This window comes from Bombus pascuorum, chromosome 7 (assembly GCF_905332965.1).
Source record: "Bombus pascuorum chromosome 7, iyBomPasc1.1, whole genome shotgun sequence".
NCBI lineage: Eukaryota > Metazoa > Arthropoda > Insecta > Hymenoptera > Apidae > Bombus > Bombus pascuorum.
Genome location: NC_083494.1, coordinates 10,292,605 through 10,318,005, shown reverse-complemented (window position 1 = coordinate 10,318,005; position 25,401 = coordinate 10,292,605). Strand labels below are relative to the sequence as shown.

Genomic DNA, 25,401 nt, shown 5'->3' with positions numbered 1-25,401 from the left:
TAAAATGTTGAAAACTTAAAACATATGGTATAATTTCGAGTCCATCAATCCTTACGAGTCGATGTTTCAACACGAGCGTCGATGTTTCCGAAAATAAACAACAAAGAACATGAAGAATGCTCATGATTCGTGTTTGGTATCAAGGCCACTCTCGAGAGGAAAAATGGTCCTTATTCTTGCTATAAAATCAACCGTCTCAAGAGCGGCTCGAGGTCGGCTTTTTTCCCAAAAATCGGGTAATTTCGTGTAATCTTCACGGAGGTTTGGGCGTGGTCAAACCACAAACATACTCCGCTAGGGAACAGCGTGTGTCATTAAACCGAATCTTTCAAACGACCCTGGCCTGTCTTTTCTCATCCCGCTGCCGGAAGAATGGGTCTTCGAATTACCCGGTTGCGTTAATAGTTACCTTGTTGATCGACATTTGCAAATTGATGTCTCCAAACAACCTGACACCCCTTTCTTCATCGCTTCGCGGTGAAAAACGAAACATTCGCATATTCGTGAAGTATCAATCGATGGATGTCCTTCGATCATCATTCGACAAAAAATCTCGTCATTTTATCGATCAAACGGTATATACACATTTTTGCTAGATTGTTTAGTCAAGATTACGATTATCACTGAATCATCCTAGATATTTCTAGCCGTAACGTCATTGCACTTCCACATTTGTCGCGTATCTTTTATTGCCATTTCATAAAAGGTGCGTAACAATTGACCCATATTCATATCCTTCGACCAGTACTATTCTATAGAAGATCGGTATTAAAATACATTCTACAGACGTGGCCTTTCGCGAGAAAATCGCTCTCTCCTCTCATTCCTAAAACGTCAACTTGGATCAACGACGATGATTCTCCGCCATTGAAAACGCTCCACGCTTTCATCATCACGTTCATTATACGGACGAATGTTGTCCTTATTAGAATCAAACATAACCCCGTCCAATGTCCATCTTCGGTCCGATACTTTTCGAAGGACTGATCGTCGTCTCCCTATCGTGGTCCCCAAGCGTATCTTCTTTATGGAGATTCCACCAAGAATACCCCCTATCAGAGAGCACCCCACCACAGCAGCTCCCGCAGAATCACCCTCCACTTCCGCTTCGCTTGGTAGCCACTCCTCTCAGCCTCTGTTGATACTTCCTCGCGCGTGTATCTCGTCAGTCGGCTTGGAGCCACGTGCGTGTGCTCGAGAAGCTCCAGCACGCCAGACGCAAGCCTCGTTCACGATCGACTTTGTACTTCCTGCTCGTTAATAACACCTGACAAGACGTTTCACCGTACGAACAAAGAAACTCAATTAGCAGAAGCTCTCAAGTGCGCGATAAGAAGTGTCTCTCGGAAAAAGTAATCGATGTTGGAAGACAGAACAGTGGAACGATTCTTTCGAAAGATCGTCGACCAGTCGAAGAACTAGCCACCCTTGCCCAAAGGAGTTAAGGTGTTCAGTCGAGAAGCGTCGAGTGTCTACGGCGATAGTCACCGATCAGTCTGCACCGTTGCTACGGAAAAGCAGGAAAGAACCGCGCAGTCTCGACTGTGCGTCTAAAACGACCAGGAAACCAAAACCCGAAGACAGATGGTGGAGGCAAGGAGGACTAAAAATATCGGCCGTTGGCACGCCGCTGGCTTGCTGTACTTCAACTTGAACAATTTTACCGGCTGGAGAACGTACCGTTCCATGGCCGTGCGTCGACTCTAATCCCGCTGAGAACTCGCAGACGTTGCGTTGGATGGTCAAAGGAAGGATCGTCGAAGCAGTGCAATCCTCCTCGAGAAAGTACAAGACAATTTATTTGGTGTCTTTTCTTATCGTTTAATAATCCAATCTTAATGGTAACGAACAGTATCGGTGCAAAATCGATAAACTTTTATTCTCGGTTTAGTAAAACGTTGAATGATGGTCGAACTCGTGATTCTTCGAAATATGGCTACAACAGATAAGGTATATATAATGTATTTTTTTTCTACTATAAAATTTTATCATACTCCTGATTTTTTGTTTTTTGTTTTGATTACGTTTAATCTGTTGGGTAATAAAATTCGATAACAGTATGAACGAATGGTTCTCGTGACTAAGACACCTCGATTCTTCGATTTTCAATGAAACAGGAGAGACACGATAACTATGAATCGTATCAACTTTCGCGTTACATAAACAATCGTAACATGTATACACAGCTGGTTTGCGTGGAGGTTCCTAATGTCCTCGTATCTTTTCGCTAGGAAACGTGCCTCACCACCTGTATCCCACACGTATATATCTTCCTCGCGAGATCTTCCTACTGTAACCCTACACACTCGACTACTTCCGCTCGAGACCATCGATCCAATGACTCGCTGATTGTTTCTACCGTTAAAGTTCACGAGCAGAGTCGATTAATTTTCCATTCACATCCGCTGAACAGGTAATTCCGAATGAATAATCGAGTCGTTCGTGACTTCGCGAATATTCGCGTACTTCGTTCCTTGTAAGTTCACACAAGTAGGAGCAAAAGATATAGGAAAAGGATTTATAGAGAATAGATGTTTTATCGGCTAATTGTTACCAATAATTTACGAGCTTGTCGTTCATTGGCACAATTAGCAGAGCAGCAGAAACTGATTACTCGCAATACGCGAGCGAACATCAGCAATTACCCAACGAGCCATAAGAAGAAGCTACTTCCTCCACTTTAATTGGACCTCTTAAACCCGACAGCATAGAATCTACGCTCTAACAACTTCTTCTTTCGAGAAAATATCGAATTCCATCGTAAAATCCATACCAATTTCATCCTCGCGCGATCATCAGTCTCTAAGCAACAACGAGCTTCAACCTTCCATCAACTCGTTGCAGCGTATTACTCGAGATTAACAAGCGAACGCGAACTACCTCGGGTGAGAGTATCCGGAAAAACGCTAATAACAAGCTCCTCTCTGATCGATGGTTTCAGGAGCGTACGAACGAGAGCAGAAGACATCTAACGAGCGTCGAGTGGTCGCTTTGAAGCTGCCCCCGTACCACGGGGCCATCCAGAAGCGGCGTCGTCGAGGGAAAAGGCTTTTAGCTCCTCCTTGAGGCCCAGGTTCTTCCACTCATGGTGTTTTACGGCGAGCTCGTTTGAAATTCTTCGCGTGGAGTCGCGGCCGTATTTATAGAGTCGCGCGCGGACTCGCGAGTTCGCGCACGTAGAATCACGCGCGCGCGCGCGTAAATCTCCTCTCCAGCAAGGAGGAGAGAAAGGAGGAAAGAAAGACGGTGGTGGAAGTTCGAAGGGAAACGCAGACAAACAGAGAGGAAGGAAGACACGCACCGTACAAACGGAGAGGAAACGAGAGAACGAAAGTTGCGTCGACGAAGGGACGAGCACGCGGGCACGTCGCGATCATGAAGCGATGCATCCGCGACAGGAGCACCGGCCCGCTTCGTCGTCGAGCACGTCCTCGACGTCGTCGAACTGTCTGCGCTCGCTGCCCCCACTGGCAGGCCTCGATTCACAGGGCATGATCGCTCGACTGTTGGGGGCGAATGCGTCCCTCCTGTTCCTCCTGCTATTTCTCGCCACGATACGCTTCGCTGTCTGCCTCGACGACGTCTCGGTGAGTATTTAGAAACTTTCTGCCGACGTTGATTGGCTGTTTCGCGTGACTGCCTTCATTGTTGCTAATGAGATGGGAAAATTTTGTTTTACCAAGTGTGATGGAGCGTTGAAGTCGTTTATACTGTTAGAATGACAGGGTAAATTGATGAGAGACAGTTTGAAGAAGAATTCAGAGTATTCGGTTCATGCTTAGTTTAAGTGCGGTGAAGGGTTTTAATCAGATTCAATTTCCTTTTGAGGTAAGATTATTCTCATTATAAATCGTATACAGGATACGTGGTAATAAGTTTGTATTTTTTAACTTTTTACGTAAATTATTATTAATTTTGGAGTACACAATCTCAGTAAATATTCTTTAGGATTAGCGGGCTCTCTGTGGTAAAGAGCGATAACGCGAGAAAGAATTCGGAGTATTTGATTGATATTGAGTTCAGTGCAGTTTACGACTAATCACTTAGTGAACTGACACGCTCTAGTTCTTATTTGCAATCAGATTTAGACTTACATCAAAGTATCGAGAATTAAATAGATTCAATATAGCTTAACCGTATGGCAGGCATCCAAAAAATGTTCAATTGAGCAAGAACAATCGGTACTTATGTATCCGCAGTATCTACGGCAAGATACTTTCTAAATACTCGCGTATCTTCAAGCCATTGAACGGGCACGTGGCGTGTGTAGAGCACGAAACCACGATTGCTAGGAAAAAAAGCAATTGTGGCGAGCAAAGCTTCCGATTAGCAGCGGCGTTATCCAGGCCCTCGTTTCATTAGTTTCACTTTCTGCGTGGAAATCCGATCCAAAAGATTGTTTCTATGCGGTGCACGCGCAATTGAGCAACCGCCTGACGGAAAATATTCATAACATTCTCGACGTATAAGTAAATAGAGAAAAAAGCGAGCGAATATTACAAAAAACATCTCGCAAATCTCGAGAACAAGATAATCAGAGTGGGACGCATACTAATCTGCTTAATTAAAACCGAGATAACCGCGTATTTGCGAGTAACATGCCTTTTACACGAAAGTCGACAGCGTTTCAAGACATCGTTAACCGAAATCAAGCCTCGGTTTGATGCATCGAGATCGACAATTCTTTTCAGTATTCAAACCCGTTTCTCGTTCAAAGCGGCATTAATATTGTCGATAACTTTGCGAATGAAAGGATCGATCGTAACATACAGGGTATTACGCATTTGATTAAAATTTAAGTCTGACGATTATCTGTACTTATTCATACAAATGCAATTGCCTCGTAAATATTTTAACGCGGATCAAAACAATCGAGCAGTGTGACGACAGTTCGAGTACATAGATAGTTCGAATTCGACGAAGTCGTGAATAAAATGTTTGTATGATGAAAAAGTAAAAATATGTATCCAAGCACCGTATCGCACAGAACTTGCTTTTTTGCGCACATGATATATAATTCAATTCGTCGCGTCATCAGAACTGAGTCTGCGATAAGTGGATGTCTAATGGACGTAGATGCGGTGATTATAATTACAAATGAGAAGGAAACCTCTGCAAGAAAACATTCAACTCGTACTGTTGAGATTTTCTAAGAAATTTCGCACATCATACTAAATACAGCAAATGTATTTAAAACCATTTGAAAAATATGCAAGGTTACTGAGGTTATTTTATTGATGATTAAGATCACGTGAATGTCACAGAAGGATCGTGAGGGTCTTGTCATTGACGCTTAAGGTCACGAGAAGTCATGGAAGTCGTGTCATTGAAATTCAAGATCATTTAAAGTTTAGAGACGAGCCATCAAATTCGTTTCATTGGAGATTAAGGTCATTTGAAGTTCGCGAAAGGTCATCGAGCTTGTACCATGGACATACTATATCATGTGGAAATCACAATAGTTCATTCGTATTCATTATGATCATCAGGATCATCGTTATTAATCGTATCGAGGTAATTTATAGACCATAGATCATCGTTAATTTGATATTCTATGAAGTGAACGTAAATCGAGTACTTCCAATCGTCATTTATAGAACAAGAGATATTAACCCTTGGCATGTTTGCGTTTCTTTAAGATGATCCATTCAAGACCATATGGTATAGTATCAAACGAGCTGTCTCATTTGTAGACGATCGAAGATACAAAATAAATATACCTGAAATTTTTCGCCATTCCATTAATCGTGAGATATTTTACTCTCCTATTTCAAGACGAAAGTCGATGGCACGTTCGCCGTGTACAACGTGCCGCAAATAGAATTCCTGGATGGGGACGCGAACAGAAGGCACCGGGCATTTAGAAGTCGGTTTCATGGAAGCAACAATCAGTTACCTACATCGAAGAGAAACGGTGTTCTTCCGCGAGTGCCGAACGATCTGTGCCGATTTATTGTGCCGGCAAAGAAATTGGTAGAATGGCGTTTAGTAGGTAGTTTCAGGCTCGCGTGAAGCCTCGGGGGCCTACGGTGAGGCATTGTGTCAGTCTAAACCCGGTAATAGCGACGCAATCGTCCGAAGCCTAGGCGGAGGAAACGATGCTTTCGCTTAAGATACCCCGGTAATTACTATAATTTCATTTCGTAGCCGTCTTCGAATTCTCCTGTTGATCCTGCGTTTCAAGGCTTGTCGTTTCCGCGCCTGCATTCCCCTTCGAACGCTAAAATAAAGGATCCCATGGAATATTCAATCGAATTATCGCTTCGAGATATCGAAAGGTGCTTAAAACCTTCACGAACCTATTATACCTTCAGCAAACGGTTATTTCCGTGATTAAACGCGTTATCGATACTTTTATGATCTATCATTAATCCAGATAATTTCGATCTTTATATTATTTGTTTCCAAAATTTTCAGAGATTCTGGAGAATCAGTGTCTATTAAAAATATATGAAGCATAAAATTATAATATCCTTCGTCGTGAAATGAAAATGGTTTAAAGAGTTTATAAAATGTAACTTAGGTAAAAATTCGTGATAGTACTCTCGTAATAATAACTCATGATACCAGGAATATTAAATTCTCAAGTGGGACACTTGAAAGCTAAGAACCTTTTCCTGCCACTCCATTGATGCTTCTCACAATCTGGTATATACAGTAACCATAAAAAATATTTCTATACAATTGTAACTACTATACACGCATTTACACGCTAATATAACAAGACCAAGTACATTAAATATCTGTAACTTAGTGGTAATTATATATGACTACGAAAATTTGATACTCGCTGCAAAAATGAAATATAGAACCTGATAAAAAGATGCTTCTCTGTAAAAATAAGAGAATGTACGAGTAGAAATATCTTTTGTAGCCGCGTTTAAGAGAATGAGAAGCGAGTAACAGATTAAAGAACTACGAACCCTGATTCATAGCCGTGAAATAAAAATGTCGCAGAAGGTATATTAAAATCTAATTTAGATGAAAACAAACAGCAATAGTTCTCGAGTTACCACCCACAGTCTGAACAACATCAAAGAGCAAGCTTCGTGCTCGAGCGGAACACTTAACCGAAGTTTTTTGTTGGCTCGCCACCGATGATCTCGATAACGTCTCCCCGCGAAGTACACAGTCCCCGGTTTATATTTAGTGCATCCTTTCGCCCCCTCGTTCTCGATTACGATGTTTTCGTGCACCAAACACCATCCCGTCTCCGTCGAATCGTAAATCCATGGAATTGCTCCTCCGGCTTGTCAAACGCGCCAGATTCACAGCCGGACGATTCAGCGAGCGGTAACATCGATACCAGTGCTCGGTTGTCGGTAATCTTGTACGAACAGCATCATGGCTAGGCGAAGAGACGAGGAACGGGTATCAGATAAAGGATAAGCATTTGTTTGAGTTTCCTCTTGGACTTCTTATCTGAACTAACACGCCAATTTATGGGTTGATCCTTGGACGAGCCGCAGATAGCGAACAGATGTTGGACCATTGCTTTTTCTTCCCTCCTCCTCCTATGGAGCGACGATCGAAGGGATGAGTTCTTTTAGAACAAGCACTTTTATGAAAAATTGAAGTCTGATCTTTGAGTGTAGTGATTTGGAATTTTCTCCGCTACGCTATGAGTCTTTCGTTAACCTTTTCCAAAATTAAAAGTTTGTTGACTGCGAAGAAAAATTGCTCTTTAGTCGACATTTTTTAAAGCGTTTCTCTATACGTTTCTGTAAGAAGGTTCAAGCTTCTAAATATCTAAATTAGAAGATCCAAAATCCACCATTAATAACGGTATACCGCGACAGAATAAAATCACGAAACAGCGCCAAGTTTTCACGACGACGTTTTCGCACCAATTGAGTGAAAAGAAGGCCACCTTCCATCGCCTATCTTCCTTTTCGCGTTTCTCTTCCAAACAATTGCGCATTTAATAATGCAATTAATAATCGGTTTGCGGTGAGTTTGGCTACGATGAAGAAATGACGACGTGTCGATCACCCGTGACTCTGGAGCCGCGTAAAAATGACGACTGACCTCGGGGGCGCTGGACACCCCGCGGTGAAACTTCCTGTCGCGAGATCCGCTCTCTCCTCCACTCTCTCTTTCTTTCCTTGTGATTCTATTAATGTGTCGAGATCGTTGGAATAATTTACCGCTATCCAACGAAGAACACAGGGTCACGAGCGGACAATGTAGCCATACGAATAGGTCATAAGGTACATGCTGAAGATCCGTCACCTTTCGAAGATTAATAATCGGTACGACCCTTCTTTTGCTTCGTACTCTCACGGTATTGTTAACCGCAGGAGCTCCCTTTGTGTAGTCCCATAAGATATCTCGGAGGATCATTGTAAACGTATCTTTAACAGCTGACCATACTAATGATCGTAGCTAAATGATAATTCCTGTAATAACAAATTACCAGAAAGTTCTGTATTTCACGCTTCTTATCTGTGGGAACCACAATAGGTGTCTTGTAAAAAGAAATTCTCGGTCGTATTTTTTTCCAATTTATCAATCATTCTTCTTTCTCCGTTTATTAGAACGAAATTTTAGTTGGAAAATTGTGCTCAATTCGTTTCATGAAAAATCATTGAACAGCGAAGAAAAGTGCTGAATTTCTATCATGCGAACAGAGTTCCACATTTTATACCAATATTCTTATTCGTATTCACGACATACATTTGTTAAGTTTCCTTACAATTTCTGTATATTTTTTAAAATTTGACTTGACCATGAAGATTAACTTCGAAGATCAAGAAATTATCACTATTCCATTGGAGTAGCTGATAGTTAGGCGTCTAAAATTCTTGTCGATCATTGTCGTTTGAATTTTCACTTCCCATAGGGATGTATGAAACGTATCGCGTGATTTTCATCGTCTCTCAAGTGGATTCGGAGAAGACGTTCCCTGGACACCCCGCGGAGGCTTCTCCTCCCGCGGGATCAGCAGAGCCAGCTCGATTAGCTTCTTACTACATATCGTGACGACTATCGCGTGGAATTTCAGTCCGTCCCGGTGCAGGAAGTATGTTAGCCTCGCGTCTCGTAAAAAGTTGTCGCAACGGGGAAGAAAGAAAAAGCGAAAGAGAGTAGACGGAGCGAGGACGATCGTGAGGACGAGCAAACGAGCAGAGATACATATAGTCTTTCTTCGGTTCCTCCTTTGCTCTTCCACGACCACGATCCCGTTCGAAGCTGGTGAATCCTAGCCGATCTTTCTTCTCACCCTCTTACGATCGATGCTTTCCTTTGACTTGTTTCTTTTCGTATTCCGTACGATCGCCGTTCCATTGTCTGGTGAAACGGCGAAGATCGCCCGCCTGGTGATTAGCATTCCGCGAGAAACGGATTCCTCGACGTCGCTGTCGGTCTGTTAACGATTCCAAGTGTACCGCTCGAGTACGACATGGAAAGGTGGATTTATCGGCTTCCAGAGGTATTTAGAAAAGTTAAAATCAATTTCCTGGCATTAAAATAATTAAAGCTCTGGGCAAATTGCTTCTATTTGTCCCATATACAGGGGACAAAAATGTTTCCCTCTTTATGTGTAAACGTTTCACACCACCTCTTGGTGAATTTGCAATTTTATAGTTCATTTGCATGATGCTGTTGAAGATTCGTTCTGTGACCAGGAATTCCTTCCAGTATCCTTCCAACTATAAATATTTTGTCGGCGATTGTTTTGATTTGAAAATGAATTTTATTTTATACTCCGAAGGAAAACAAGGTACAGCTGGAAATCATCTCATCAAAGTATCTATTTCATTGAATACCAGATCGAAAAGAGGTAATGAGACATCGTCTAAGGTTCCAGTCACACAGAAACCTGACTGGTCCATTTCATCGAAATTGATCGTTTGAAGTTACATTCTACTATAAAGATTCTGAGATTTCCAGAAGATGCAACCAATTAGTTTATCTTCTAAATGACTCACGCGTAAAGCAAACGAAGAAGTTGATTTTTAACGGACATTCTTCTCGTTGAAAGTATCCGAGAACACTGAAAGGTAGAAAAATGTAATTACAGAGACGTGTTAAGATCCGACGATTTATCGAGAAAGAACAGCGACAGACGATATTAATTGGCGTGCAGCACGCGTGACATTGTACCTTTACCCGAGCTTTAGCAATCGTCCAGCGAGAAGTGGGAACCTATCGGAACGAGTTATTCCGGTATAACTTGCCCGTGCACAAAGAACTGCCCTCATTAATATTGTGTATTAAATACAACTCGTTTTCTGCACGACCGATTTAACGATTCCCGCGAAACGATCAGCATGGACCGTGTTTACCAAACGGAGCGGTTTATGCTCGTGGGCCGAGCCACGAGACCGTCTTTTCTCGAATCCACGATCACCGTTGAATTATCGATCTCATTAGCCGCTAATGTTGCTCCCTTTTATCTACTCCTACTATCACTCGTTTTACGGGTTCCTGATTAAAAACTATGGCCGCGTTTCGTTTAGAGTTCGAACGGATTGGTAGAAATGGCGATTACTGGGGAGAATTTCAGTATAACTTAAGTAAGTACATACTTGGCCGAGATTTTCGGCCACCGCTTTCTAACTACTGAACCGACTGACAGCCAATTAAACTTTTGCTTCTTATCTTTCTATATATGTGAATGTTATATGTGTTAATTTAATTTAAAACGGGAGCGCATTCAATCTATAATTTATATTTATGAATATTACTCGCCCTAGGAAATTTTCTTCTAAGGATTTATATCGAGTTGCTATTTATATATATCCACGGAGGACAAATTGAAAATGACTCCATCATCGGAGTTAATTTGATTTTCGAAAGATTATACATTAATTATATATTCTGCTAATAAAATAGAGAAAATTTTAGATCTGCTCACTCGTTGATCGTTTGATCATCTTCATGGTCAGCGTAAAAATTCTCGGAAAATAGATTCGTTCATAAAATTACATAGACTAGAATCGAAAGGCATAATCGTAATGTGCAGGCTCTTAGATGGTAACGGAGATACGTAAATTATCTTCTACTAAAGTGCCGGAGGAAGAAAAAATTGCAAGATATAAGTTTACTTGGAACATTCGAGACCTAATACAAATCTAATTGAATGTAATGGCGGATTAATCTCAAATTGACCATCGACCATTTCGACGTGCCATTAATCGACTCTCAACAATCACGTCGTAAATTCCTGCGTCGTACGAGGAAGCGGCGATCGAATCGGCGAAGTCGTAGCTGGAATACGGCCAGTCGTAACAGGCCGCCACTTTTACCGAGCATTTCCACGGGACACGACGCACTGTAAATTCAAGGGACAGACGAGCGTGGAAAATGCGAGCAAAGAGCGGGATTTAACGAGAACGCGGGCTACCATTGAAATTTACGGATGTGAAGTGGACAGACGACCGCTGAATGAACGAAGAACATACAGAAGTCTACCAGAACTCCATGGAATGAATCTCGAATGACCCTGTGACCATAAATGTTACATGAGTGCCACTGTTTTATGAGATATGGAACGATTTGTTGGCAAACACATGGCACATTGCGATGAGGTGTCAAGAAAATTCTTTTTATTCTCTTTACTCTTCTTAGTGGACGCTTCGTTTTATTAAATTTTTCAGATGAATTTACAACAGACGAATTTAGGTCTTGTGTTTGTTAAAAGTCTATACAGTTTAATTTACGACGATTTCTTTTAAAGTCTTGTGTATGCAAACGAGTGATATATATAGTACGGATAAACGGTGCTATTTTTCTCCCACGTGTTTCCTGTTTATTTATTATTTTGCTCGCGGAGGTTGGTTGTATATTATATATGAGCATAAAAACTGTGTATCAATTTGACTATTAGAATAGATCGTCTGAAATCGGAAATTATGCCGAGGTCAGGGTTCAATCGGCAATAAAACAAATGATAACAGATACTAACTATTTCGCGATTATTTTAGGTTCGGCAGTCATGCAATATTAATCTAAAAATAAAGATTGCCTCACAATCTTTTCACTAGAATTTAAATTCTTCTTACTCTTGTTTTCCTTTTCCTATCATTTCCGCTTATGCTTATAGACATTCGACCTATACTAACATCATGTACAGTCTAATTAAACAAGAGATTCTTTCAAAGTCAAACTACCCCTAACTCTAGTGTTGATCGAAGAAAACGTTTCGATCAACCCCTTCGATTCTCTTTATCAACCGACCTTGTACAATTCGCACCTCGATGATGAACATGTCCTAATAAAGAACGACGCTTGAAAACGACGAGTACAGCGCGTCGTGGCAACGATCCGGAAATAACCGTGACTGTAAAAGTCAGCCACCGGACGTTAAGCGCATGCAAGAAGAAGAGGAACGTTTAACGGTCGTCGTTGAAAAACCGGGGCAGGTGACTGCCGCATCCACGGACCGGCTCCATCGTAACAGCTAGGCTTTATGGTTTCACGGTTCGAGCCGCACGACTCGAACTAATCCCGCGAATTAAGGCTCGTTAATAGCCAGCCAGAAATAGCGACCTTTACTTGTGTAAAGTCGCTGGAGAACACCGCGTTTCCGAACGAAACTGCCGCGAAATTGAGCGAAACCAGCGGAGGAAGAACACGCGTCGCGCTCGACGAATCAATTATCATCTCATTTGCCGTGGAACGTGATTCCATGATGTCTCTGATTGGACGGTGGATGACACTCGACGGACGTGCACTTGTCGCGAACGCTTGATTCGTGCTTGTTTTTTGCTCCTTTCGTGTCATGATCTTCGTTGAGAGTGGAATACACGATGTGTATGCAGTCGAGAGATTCAGTTTTGAGTGATTCTTGACAATCACGGAGAGAAATTTTCCTGTTTCACGTTATGAGAATTTAACGACGTGTGTTAGGTATGCGTGGAACGATAATTGAGCGGTTTTATGGAAAACAGATTCGTATCACGACAGATTATTAATATTGTGGTGTCGGATGAAAAATGAAAAACTCGTTTATAGGAAACTAGATTTTGGGAAAAATTATGTGGACATTTTAATAAACGTTTGTCCACGAAAGGATACAACGAAGGAATTCTGTTTCTAATTTCTGTTCCACAAACTTCAAACAAAGTTGCAACTGTAAAGTTCAAGGAAAGCTGCCTCCTCTGGAGATCCATTTCCAGAGAAAGTCGTCTGTTCGCGTTATCCAATGTAATCGAGCTTCGAGTAACAGACGGTGTCGAGAAAACAAATGCACGAGACTAAAGCTGTCCGGAACGACTATTTTTACTTCGTTTCCCTTCGACGAGACCAAGTAATCTCTCGTCGAACCTCGCTCCCCAAAAAACGCAAGCGAATATTCCTTTCAAAGGTTTCAGCTCCATCGTCCAATTTTACATGGTATCCAATGGCTGCAAAAGGTATTTCCACGTTATTGTATTGATTATAGCATCTACGTGTACTAATTAATTAAATCTGAGAACATTAGATTTCCTTTCATTCAGTAGTACCTTTTACTACAAAAGTTTGGTGCTTAAATAAAATTTAAAGATACGTAGGGAAACGTTTCATTGGAAAATTTGTAACCACTATACTTGATTTAGAGTATTAGGGAGATTTGAAAGAAACCTTTATTACACTGAAGCAGGCTGAGAAATAGAGCAAGAGATAATATATGTGTGCAAGATTGAGTGGTTGTAAAAAATCTATGCATAGATTAATTACTGCAAAAGTTAATCGACGTCGGAATTATGAATCAGAAGTCAAGAGTTTGAGGAAGAAAAACTTTCTAAGAAAACCAATTGCATACACGATACTATTACATTGTATTAACATATATATAATATCATAGTGTTATATAAATACGTATATAGTACAATAATAATAATATATATAATACAATATATAAGATTTGTATATATATATGTACAAATCTCTTTTCTCTCACATATATAATATTTTGCCTCTATTTCCAAGCAAGCTTTATTATTTCTCAATTGAATTTTCCGAAATTGATTTTTCCGCAATTGAACTTTACTCGCGGATTGTCGAATTTTGCAAGTCTTGACCACAGTCATCCCGAGACGAGAAGGTATGAAGCGCGGAATCGTTTCGTTAGATTCAACAGAAGTGGGCGGACAGCGGCGTGCTGCTCCTCATTGCACAAGCGAGAGAGTAAATCACGCGATGATCTCATCATGGCATTAAGATATTACGCGAGAGAGGAAGAGAGAAACAGGAAAAAGAGCGATGCATATGGAAGATACAAGAGACGCGATAAACAAGGCAGCCGCGCTACCGTTGCACTGGCAATAAATTCCGTGGGAGTCGAGTTCAGCGACGTTCTTCCGACACGTGACACGTTTAAACGTTCCGTGTCGGGACTACGAGAAACAAGCAACGCCCAAGCAATAGCTCAGGGTTATCGTTTTTCAGTGCAAATCGCCTTGGAAGAGACGCATGCCGCTGGACAAAGCTTAAATCGTCCTTTAAAAGTAACCACCGAGGAGGAGGACTGGTTCTGTTAAGTGATCTGTGTGGTCTCTGTGTTTCTGCCTTTTTATTCCTATTCTTTTCAGATGAGATTTAAACTCGTACAACTGAAGATTTGTTAGGGTATGGGCAACCGCGGATTTTTGTTATGTTCGAAATTTAAAAGTGCAAAATTCTGTAAACTAAACGTAATATGCAAAATATTCAAAACAGTGTCCTCCTTGCAATATCTAATTGGTATAATAAATTTCTGCTTAAACTCAATTTTTTTGCCTGTGCTTATAAAATTATAAATTTCTATACAAATCTGTAGTCTAGTTGTAAAACAAGGAATCGCAAATGATTGTATTCGATTGTTTTTTCATTATCGAGTTTTAATGGGGTGTTGCCCCTATCTGTTAGAAATACTCTGATTTTTAGTTATTTATATTTTTGCTCGGTATTTAATTTTTAATAACGTTGAATGCTTCGTAAAATCCAGTAGAAACTAAAAATGTTAATTTAATTTATTCCAAAGCTTCAGATGTAAGGATATAGATATGCTACTTGTTCGAGGAAACAGTATGGAGATAAAAAAGGGTAAAGAATTTGATTATGCAGCGATTTGGAAAGTCTTTTGCAGGACCCTCTGTGAATAGGTCGATTCTCTTGCACTTTCGCTTTCGCGGTTTGCTCATAGCAAACAGCCACGTGGGTATAGTCAGAGGCACGGTTCGACTTTTGTACAACTAAAGAGATGCAAATTTAAATGGCTGGTCACTTAAGGCTAGTGAAACTCTAGGACAGTCCCAGTGGGTGCAGTTTGAAATTGTCTTCTGCAGGTTTGCGTTTCATATTACTAGATAATAAACTTCGCAACTTTATAATAATTCGGTTAAGAAATTGCCGTTGAACAACGGTAAAACGTGTGAAATATTTAAAACTACGTTCCGTAGTTTTCCCTTCAACGACTATGGCCTCGCGAAATATACTTAAAGTTGTTCCATTCTTGTCCCATAAATTTGAATACCAATTTTCTTTAGGTTTTTCGCTAAAATTTATTCAGACTTAAAATCCCGTGGTTGTATAAATTTAAAGCTATGCAGGTCTTCAAAACGAAATTCTTCTACGATCTTCAAAATGAAATTTCATTTTGTTTCTTATATAATATCATCAAATAGAATGACGCTCGTTATATCACATCATCGGATTCATTGTTTAAACAACATACTACTGCTCAATTATCGAAAAGCTCGGTAACCGGAAGAAAGTTTAAAACACGAGACTCTTCATATTTTTAAATAATTGTACGAATGGAAAATATCACGCTTCACGTTATTTTTCGCACCAACGAAATCACTAAAATCAGAAGAGGAAAGATATTTGAAAAATGTTGATGGACAAGGCTGCACGCAAGCTACATTCGGGAAGTAGAATCTGCCAGCAGTGGACAGACCGATCGTTAATCCGCGAACGGTATTCGAACGCATTCTTTCGCAAAATGCGCTGAGTCTTCGCGGAAGAGACGAGTGTCGCATTATGAGAGCCATTCTGTTGAATCGTTACAGACAAGACAAGCATAAAACGACCTACGCGATGGCAAGGAACCAGGGCGATCCTTCAATTTCTTTCCAAACTATTCCAATTGAAATCAATCGAGTTTTGTTTCAAAAGGAATAAACTTTCTATATACGATCTTGTTCTCGGTGAACAGCAGGGCATATAAATAGGAATACAAATTGCTCGAGTGCACTAAACAAATGTCGCGTAACGCACAGAACAGCGGCGATCCAGTCACGTTGCAGTTACGGTTCGTTTGAAAAGCCTCGAATGACATTTACGCGGTCTACAAGCGTACCGTGACTGAAACGTCAGATCGGACCCAACCCAAACAGATTCAAGGGGCTGGCTTGTTGTAAGATCTTCTTCTCTGCCTCATTTGCAAGAGACAAAATTATTGCCTGAGAAATAGTTTAATGGTCTTTGAACGATGGTTTGTCTAAAGTTAATTGACTAAGTAGAACCAGACTCCGATATACCGTTCAGATATTCTATTTTCTAACCATTTAGAAAAAATACTCTCTATTTAGGGAAGATGTAAGGCTGTTCGTTACGGTCAAGACACAACTCGCGTAACAATTATGGTCCACAAATTCAATTACTAATCTAACTTTAAAAACGAACTAATTATACCATTTCCATTTCACACACGTGTAACTGGCGCGTAATGTGTAAAACGTACAAAACTGAATGTGTAAATTGCGAAAAATAAAAATCCTAAATACCAGTAACTTAGACTATGAGAAAATCAAAATTCCAGTCATCGCGTATCCTTGACACGCTGTGTACTCCCCGTATTACACCGACTTAAATCGTCGCACCGTAAACCAGCTCACCGCCTACAATTAAAGCGGACACAGTTTAACCCAATGAAAATCAGGCGTGTGTTCGCGGAATTCTCATGGAGCGAATACAAGCGGCACGATTTACGCGACGTCGCCTGTAGCAGACGTCATCCTGACCATAGTAGGTGGACGAGGACCTTGGCCTTCGGATCGCGCGCACGAGCACATAAATCAGGCCTGGATCTCGCCATAGCGAGCGTTCCATCGCCGCGACCGACCGCGAGTATTAAATCCACGGTAGCCACGCTGAAGAAATCACCGGCCATTTTCGGACATTGGACACACCGACCGCGCTACCATCTAAGGTATAGTTGGGGCGTCAGCCCGCGAAACGAATGTCATTGCTTCCGAACCTTATCCATCTTCTTCGGCATGGACGTCGCGCCGGTCCTTTCCATCGTTCTTCTCCCTTGCTTCGATCCTCCTTTTTTCGCAACCCCTTTTTGCTGGACCTTCTTCGCAGCCAAGATACCGCGGCACGCCGCGATCCTCGCGGTGGAAATGGATACACGATCCATTTTTTTAAAACCTCATTTTCTTCGTTTTGCTTCGTCGTGAACATGGAGTACTTTAGGGGTAATTGTGCCCTTTGGATTCTTAATGGAGAGAAACGATGATTTGTGTGATGCGGCTGTTTTATAACAGGTCTTTGTTACCGAACAAGGTGCTTCTATGATGAACGGCTTACGATGGATAAATCACAGTATACCTTCTGCAATGTTCCAAGAAGAATTTTAAGGAGAAATTTACGAGGGATTTCAGACTTACATATAATTTCTGAATGTGGATACCAGTACGTTCAAAAACGACGCTTTCTATCGTTTTTATGATGAGTCGATGTAATGGATATTTCCTGGAATGTTTAAAAAAGCTACAGAGGAATCTGGAGAAAGTTCTCAAGTTGAGTAATTTGTGAATATTGGTGCTTAATACACCTTGAAAAGTGAAGTTCTGTGTTGTTCATATAATGAGCTAAAAAGCTGGATATTTCCTAGAATATATGGCGAGGATTCCAGACTCGAACATTTCGTGGATTCTTAATGGATACCGTGACGAATATTTTCTGCTGTTGTTAGCGAGAATTCCAGGCTTGAATGGTTTGCGGATCTTTAGTGTATATCGTGGCTATTGGTAGGTACTTTCGATACCATTTCTACAAAATAAGCCAGCATTCGTACTTAAGTACAGTTACACGCGCATAAGGCGCAGACGAGCAAGCGCAGGTGAGCACAGCGGTGGAATGTATCTTGGTAGGGTGCCGTTCAGGGATGCTTTGAATGCGAAACGGTATTAAAGTTGCATACGTAATGCCAGTGAATCATTTGTGGCACGGTCTCACGGAATTCTCGCTACGTTGCAACCAACAGCGAATTTCTCTTCGATGATGCCTCGTACTACCGCTGTAGAATCTTCCAGGATAAAATTCCATATTTTTTCAAAGTTCGATTTCATGCTGAAAATAGTCGACAACGACGATTTTCGTCGGGTGTTCATCCCGCGGAATCGTCTCACTCGCGAGTGGCACGCGGTTTTTGCGATTGGAGGAGATGCAGGGCACCGCGAACTTCAGCCTAGTTTGGCCATGTCCAGACAGCGACGCGTACAAATTCCTCGTACGTTCTGCTTGTCCTCGTGTAGACGAGAGAACTTCTCTTCTGTCCCAATCTTCTGCTTTTTCTTTGGTTATCGTGTCGCGGAAGAAACGACAAATCTGGCCTTTCTCATATTTTGAATATCTTTGAGTATTTTGCAGTTCGTAAGACGTTTATAGAAATTCCTCTTTCTCTTTTTTAATAAACGTAAATAAAAAAATAAGAACTCGTACAGAGGTTGGTTTAATCTGTTAACCGAGGAAGATAGATGAATCGAGAGTTGGATCGTCAATTTTTTGGGATATACATAATTTTCCTATTTTCTTCATTTGGGAACTCCCTGACAAGAAATGAAACTTAGTATCGCAGAATTTTCAAAGAGAACTTTTGTTAATCTTTTAATTTGTTTATGTATTCCATTTATTTTTATTAACTTTTAGTTCCATGAGATTTCATAGAGAAATTTCTATTTAACTCTACTGTTCTCCTCGGGTCTCTAAAGTTGAATACTGAACGCTGTATCTTGTGCAGTCGTATATTTTGTACATATTTTATCACTGAAATTTTCCATATGCGTATAAAGACCCGCAATGTAGTTACAAGAAACTGGATTAAAGAAAATAAGGAAGAACATATATTCGTGATCTACTTGCGGCGTGCGAGAACCAGTTTTCCCTTTTGTAGTGAGTCGCGAAGAAATTAATTGTGCAATGCGAGAACATCGTTAACCCTGAACTCTCGGGTTGCATACGTTTAAGAGGTTCTCTCTACGCGGACAGAATTAATCGGATCATAAACTCGAGGAGAACAACGAAATTAATGTACCTGATTTAAATGAATCCAATGCAACTGTTGCTGGAACAGCATCATAAAGTTCAACGATTCAGAGATTCGTATCGCCTTAGCGAGACTCGAGTTTGTCGAAATCGGTGAATCCGTCTGGCTTTCTCTCGTGTTAATCTTCTACATATAATAATTTATTTTATTTCGAAATATGATATAGGTATTACATTGTTGTCTAACTTTCTATAATTAGAATTTCGTTTGCTTCTAAGAAACAAAAATAAAATTGATTCACCGTGTCTCGAACACTGAGGTGCAACAATTGCGCAGTAACAAATAAATAAAATAGAATATAGAAAATGATATGTAATAATAAATATAAAATATAAATACAGAAGATGAGATAAGATAAAGTTTGGCAGATAAAATTAGCTTTAAAAATAAACATACAAAGATATATGAAGAAACATATGAAGATACGTGTGTAAGTATCCAAAGTACATATTTCTTCAACAAACATACTTGGGTATACATAATTTTCTCGGAACGAGTATATCACCTCTGACGTGAAAGAATATTGTATAATTTGTCAATTATGTTAAGAATCTAGGTCGGTGTGTAAAACTTGAAACAATTAAGTCGCCAGAGATATATCGTAACAAGTAATGGTAACCAAAGCTTCTGAGAAACTAGTTGATAAAAAGAAGATCACCTTCGCGCTTCGTACGCCCCATGACATCATTCGTCTATTGTCTTGTTATACCAACGTTCCTTTTGCCTCTAAACTGAAAAAGGGATAATAGGACTTACGTTCGATGAACCACCCTGTAGACAGTAGAATATCGCTCATGATCGCCCATCCAATATTCTATTTCCCAAGACGGTCGACCTCGATGAGGTAACTTCGTTGCTAGTTTGTCCCGACCATTGTCTAGGATAATAGGAGACGTGGGCTGGATCGATGAAGGGTGTGATCTGCGTGTGCCAGTTCCATTTTCATTCATCGAGTGTTTATCAGCAACCTTCTTTAAGTCGAAAGGAAATTCGATCGTAATTTCGCTATTTTATTCGCTTACGTAAGCAATACATCGATTCTAAAACAGTCATCGAAGGTTATGGATAAAATTATATCAGACAATTTTCATCTACGTTCATAGGATTATTCGTAATCGTCGGAAATTATTAATAAAATTTCATTTACTAAATTTCTAAGGATATTTGTAAATTTTCGTCTATTTTGGAAATATTTACTGAGAATTATTAATAAAATTACACTTATTAAATTTCTGGTAACGATATCCTCAAATGTTCATTTACCCTCAATGGAAAGGTACCATTTTGGGAATATTCATCAAGAATCCTTAACAGAACTATATTTACGAGCTTCTCTTATAAAAAAGCAAGTGATGTATTAACGAAATTATTAGAACGACCATATCTTAGATGCGCGACGCGATGATGACATTGAGCAACGACGCCGCGCCGGTGGTTACGTTCCGGTGCCATTTACGAACCGGCAAATTAAGTTTAGTGCCGCGTGCTGATCGTTACAGCCTTGCGGAATGCTGGACGATATCCGAGACGGCCGACAGCAACGTCAGCAACTGGTCTATTAACTCCTTGCTTAAGAACGAGTAATTGTTCCCCATTTTTTGCCGCGACTTTTGCCGTTCAGAACGACTCGCGTACGTAGGATCTCGATCGAGCTTTTATTGTTTTCGTTGTTCGTACTTCGTCACGGCTTTCCAAGATTCTTCGTTGACCTATGGCATTTCTCGTTAAGCGTAATATGTTCATGGAACAAGAACATATTACGGATCAATGACAATTAGTTTTCTTCAATATTTGCGAGTTCTCAAAATGATCGACTAACGACCAATATCTCCGACCAATATTACTCTTCTTTGCAATCTTCTATATATATCCTTTTAATATATAATTATAATTACGAAATATAAATGTTGCATGAAGAATTTTTTGGTAAAACGTATAGAAAATATGGTATTATCCATTCCTTTACATCCAAAGAAAATTTGGTATTAACTAGAATAGATGTTAAGATAATAAATTTCTTTTTTATATCTTCTATAAATTTTGCAATTTCTCAGTAGATATTAGGCAAACTTTTCTAAATATGGCAAGAAAGCACGAAGACAGTGGCTTCATCGAAACAACGTCGTTATCATTAAGATCAGTAGATCTGGTTTATTTGCAGGGGTTTACTTGTTTAATATATCTGTGGGGTACGTTCTGTCAAGCACATGCGGCATATATTGATCGTACATATCATTCTATCCCTTATAATAAAATTAAAACAAATATCCTACATATATGCTTTAACAATAGAAAAACACGATTGTTTCAAAGATAAGTTAAAGAACGCAGTAGGCGTAGGTTAAGATATCAGCGCAACGAGTCATAGTAAAACTTAATGCAACTTAATCCGTCCAATTAAAATCCACGCGATGCGACGAATTCAGCGCGAACGCGCGCGCTGCGTGTCCGTCAGTTAAGTTAGTAGCCGTTAATCTCAAACCGTATTTGCTACGATCTGCCTACGTGACAGACGTGTACCACAACTGAGGATTGCGTTTCCTCGCACGTATCGCTCGATGTGTTATTTACGTACCGTTATCAACGTTGCAGCTAATCGAATGAAAATAAAAATGATACTTCGTGCCGTAAATAATTGCTGTATCGATATATTCTCTTAATTAAGAAGAAGACCAATCGTTTATAACGAATCACGATCGCGTTCTGCCTTTCAGGTGTCGATGATTAATTACACGTTGCTCTCTGCTAATTTTAGAGCGGAAACGAGACATTCATGAGCGACGGGAACAATGGCACTAGCTGGCAGCGCGTGGTCGGTCAGGATTCTGCTGTGGTGCAGTTACCAAAGAACAGTGAGTGTTTCTCAGAGTTTCTTTTATTTTTTTAATTGCAGAATATCTGCATATGCGCTGATGCATTATCATTTGCCTGCATCTTGTCTATAAAAGTCGATGCTCAGTTTCAGATACACACTGGCTACAAAAAGGTATTTGGGCATATCCTTATTTTCCAATGGTCCCTTCCTTTGTCAGCTTCTATATTTCCTTTCTAAATGAAACAATTCCGTATCAAATTTTTATAATCATATGAGAATACTACCAAACGATACGAAATTTAATATAGTCACATGTAATTAATTAGCAGGAAAGTGTTGAAAAATGTTAGAATACTAATTTGTTATGTACAATGATTGTGCAGGATCCACGAAATTATCGTACTTCACGAACTGGAGCGAATGGAGCGTGTGTGATCGACACTGTACGCAGAATCGCGTTCGAAGGTGTCGCGTGAAGAAAAAATGTAGCACCACAATACTTAGAGTGAGATTTTAAATTATATTCTGCAATTAATATTTTTAAGTTGGTCTCAAACGTAGAGTATAATGGCATTCATTGTATTCTGTGTAGGAAGAACGAACCTGTCAGCATAACAGGAAGAGTAGGTGGAGGAGATGCAAGCAACATCAGCGACGAGGTCATCGACAGAAGGATAAATTTCATGTTATACAGGTAAAATTTTAATGATGCTTTTAATTGAAGAAAATATAAATTATCTAATTCCATATCGCAGGATTTTGTAGACAAATTAATTGTAAATATTTAACGTTAGGTGCCTAGAAAGGAAGCAGAACCTAGGCAAGGGAGGCAGAGAGGTAAAGACCAAACCGTAGGATATTATGGTAAATGGAGTAGATGGTCGCCCTGTACAAGATTATGTACCACTCAACGTCACAGGTGAGTATAACAGTTAAAGTACCATAAATCTTGTTGAGGTATAAATATCCATATCTTCTACTTTTTCATTTAAAGGTGGTGCAAGAAACCTGGAATTTGCGGTCGCGACGTGATAAGAGAGAGTGCCTACTGTTACGTGGAGGGTAGTTTCTGCCAAAGATGGATTCATCGAAAAATTCGTGGAAGCCAAGAAGAGGATAGCGATGGTGAATATAGTAGCCGAATGTTCTGTTTAATTCTTCGAGGGAATATTCATCGCTTTTCGTAATTACAGATATAGTATTAGACGAGTTCGAGTTGAATCCCAACACAGTCGATAGTTTTATTCCTGAAAAGAATTCTCATACTTGGAGATGTGGAGTTCCCAGCACTCAAAAGACATCTCGACTTTCCTATTTTACGAGGATCATCGGTGGCCGCCCATCGACTCCAGGAAGTTGGCCCTGGCAAGTTGCCGTGCTGAACAGATTTCGTGTGAGTTCATCAATTTAAAATTTTAAATTGCCTCTTATAATTTTAACTTATAAATGTAAATCTAATTATAAATTGTATCTTAATTGGCTCAGTTCATTGTTAAAATAAAATTATTTTTACAGGAGGCTTTCTGTGGAGGTACTTTGGTTTCACCAAGATGGGTATTAACAGCTGCACATTGTATCAGGAAGCGACTTTATGTTCGCATTGGGGAGCACGATCTGACTGTGAAAGAGGGCACTGAACTGGAATTAAGGGTATTTGGCGCATATACACATTCGCGTGTGTAATCTTTTATATTTTTGTTAATTAAATTTCTTATTCGTATTATTCAGGTGGATTCGGTCACGATACATCCCGAGTACGACGCAGACACAGTGGACAATGACGTCGCTATGCTGCGTCTTCCGGTTACTTTAACAGCATCACCGTCCAGAGGAATCGCTTGTCTTCCAGCGCCTAGCCAGCCTCTACCCGCCAATCAACTGTGCACCATTATTGGCTGGGGAAAATCGCGAGTCACCGATGACTACGGAACTGACGTTCTTCACGAGGCACGGGTACGTTACATTCAAGTACCATCGAATTTAATAGCGTTCACCCTTCTTGTTTCATAGTTTTACAATTTAGTAAAACTAAGATATAATCACTTTTGGTATTAGAAGTACTAGTTTCGTTTTCCTGACATTCCTTTAAATATACCTTTGTTGTATCTTAAAGACAGTCTGACTGAAGAACAATTATTTGAAATAAATTATTGTTCTATAGCTTTAAATAGAAATTGTATTATTTTAGAATTTTCTACTATTATTTAGAACAAAGTTTTTCCTATGTAAGCCAGGAACTTGAGAGTACTTGTACTTATTAGTGAAAATAATAATCTTTATTGATTCGCTAATGAACAAGTGCTCCAAAAAAATTAACCACAGGCTTATATCATTAAGTCTCTTGTTCATTTTCCATTTCAGATACCCATAGTTTCTTCAGAAGCATGTCGAAACGTCTACGTAGATTACAGAATCACCGATAACATGTTCTGCGCGGGATATCGTCGCGGGAAAATGGATTCATGCGCGGGTGACAGTGGAGGTCCGATTCTGTGTCAGGATCCTAGGAGACCCAATCGTCCGTGGACCATTTTTGGTATCACTAGTTTCGGCGAAGGTTGTGGCAAACGTGGAAAGTTCGGAATATACGCCAGACTATCGAACTACGTTCGCTGGATCAGCAAAGTGATGAAAGAAACTGATGATTTTGATTGAAATCTTCATACCTTCACACACCTGTGTGTTTGGCTCTAATTATCGTGCTCAGTGCTATTAACTGTGACCCGTAATAACCTTTGAAATAATATCCAGCGTGCTTTAAACGCAATTAGGTATGAGGACGATCCGAGCGACGGAGTAATCATTCTCATCGCTATTGTTCACTCGAAACGGATGCCACTTATTATTAATTTTCTTTCTCTCTCTACAGCATTACTTTGTATACCGTTAACAACGTCCATTTTATACAAATAGACGACAACAATAAAAAGTAATGTAGTATTGTTGTATAAGTTAGGACAAATGTAACATTGTAGATAATTTAAGGGAACAGAGCTATCGGTGACGAGAATCGACTGCCGACAATTTTCTATTTAGTCTTAAGGTCGGCAGGCGATGATGGGCTAGTGGCCACGTGTAGTCCTTGTGAGGCACGTAGCCTTAGGTCAAAAAGGATGTGCATGAGCGTGTGTGTATGTGTGTCTTTGTAGCGAGTGTCTGCGTGAAGACAAGGGAGTCTTAGCCAGCGAATGTAAGCGAATGGAACAGCGAATGTGAGCGACCATCTCTTTTTTCCTAGCAATAAAATAGTAGTTCAACCTCTCGTAGTAGTCATCTATCATCCCTACAGTAATCGTTCGATTTATCATACAAAACAAGGGTGAATCTTCATGGAGAATCG

The 25,401-nt window shown here is 40.1% G+C and overlaps 1 protein-coding gene and 1 long non-coding RNA gene across 3 annotated transcripts; one reads left to right on the top strand and one right to left on the bottom strand.

The window, feature by feature from the left end:
• The first annotated feature begins 1,187 nt into the window (after nt 1–1,187).
• Nucleotides 1,188–25,318, top strand: LOC132909367 (coagulation factor X). Of its 2 annotated transcripts, none has more exons than XM_060964168.1 (11): nt 1,188–1,950; nt 2,942–3,587; nt 22,002–22,098; nt 22,445–22,566; nt 22,654–22,755; nt 22,856–22,980; nt 23,056–23,186; nt 23,267–23,454; nt 23,577–23,711; nt 23,790–24,014; nt 24,423–25,318. In XM_060964168.1, exons 2-11 carry the CDS (start codon nt 3,384–3,386, stop codon nt 24,714–24,716), a joined length of 1,623 nt encoding a protein of 540 aa, XP_060820151.1. In that variant the 5' UTR covers nt 1,188–1,950; nt 2,942–3,383; the 3' UTR covers nt 24,717–25,318. The 2 variants fall into 2 exon arrangements, with proteins under 2 accessions (XP_060820151.1, XP_060820149.1); XM_060964166.1 differs by having other exon boundaries at nt 1,190–1,950; nt 23,255–23,454.
• Nucleotides 19,544–20,844, bottom strand: LOC132908864 (uncharacterized). The gene is made up of 2 exons (XR_009658439.1): nt 20,626–20,844; nt 19,544–20,286 (listed from the first exon to the last, which is right to left on the bottom strand). It is a non-coding gene; the product is annotated as an uncharacterized LOC132908864 (long non-coding RNA).
• Nucleotides 25,319–25,401: the final 83 nt, after the last annotated feature.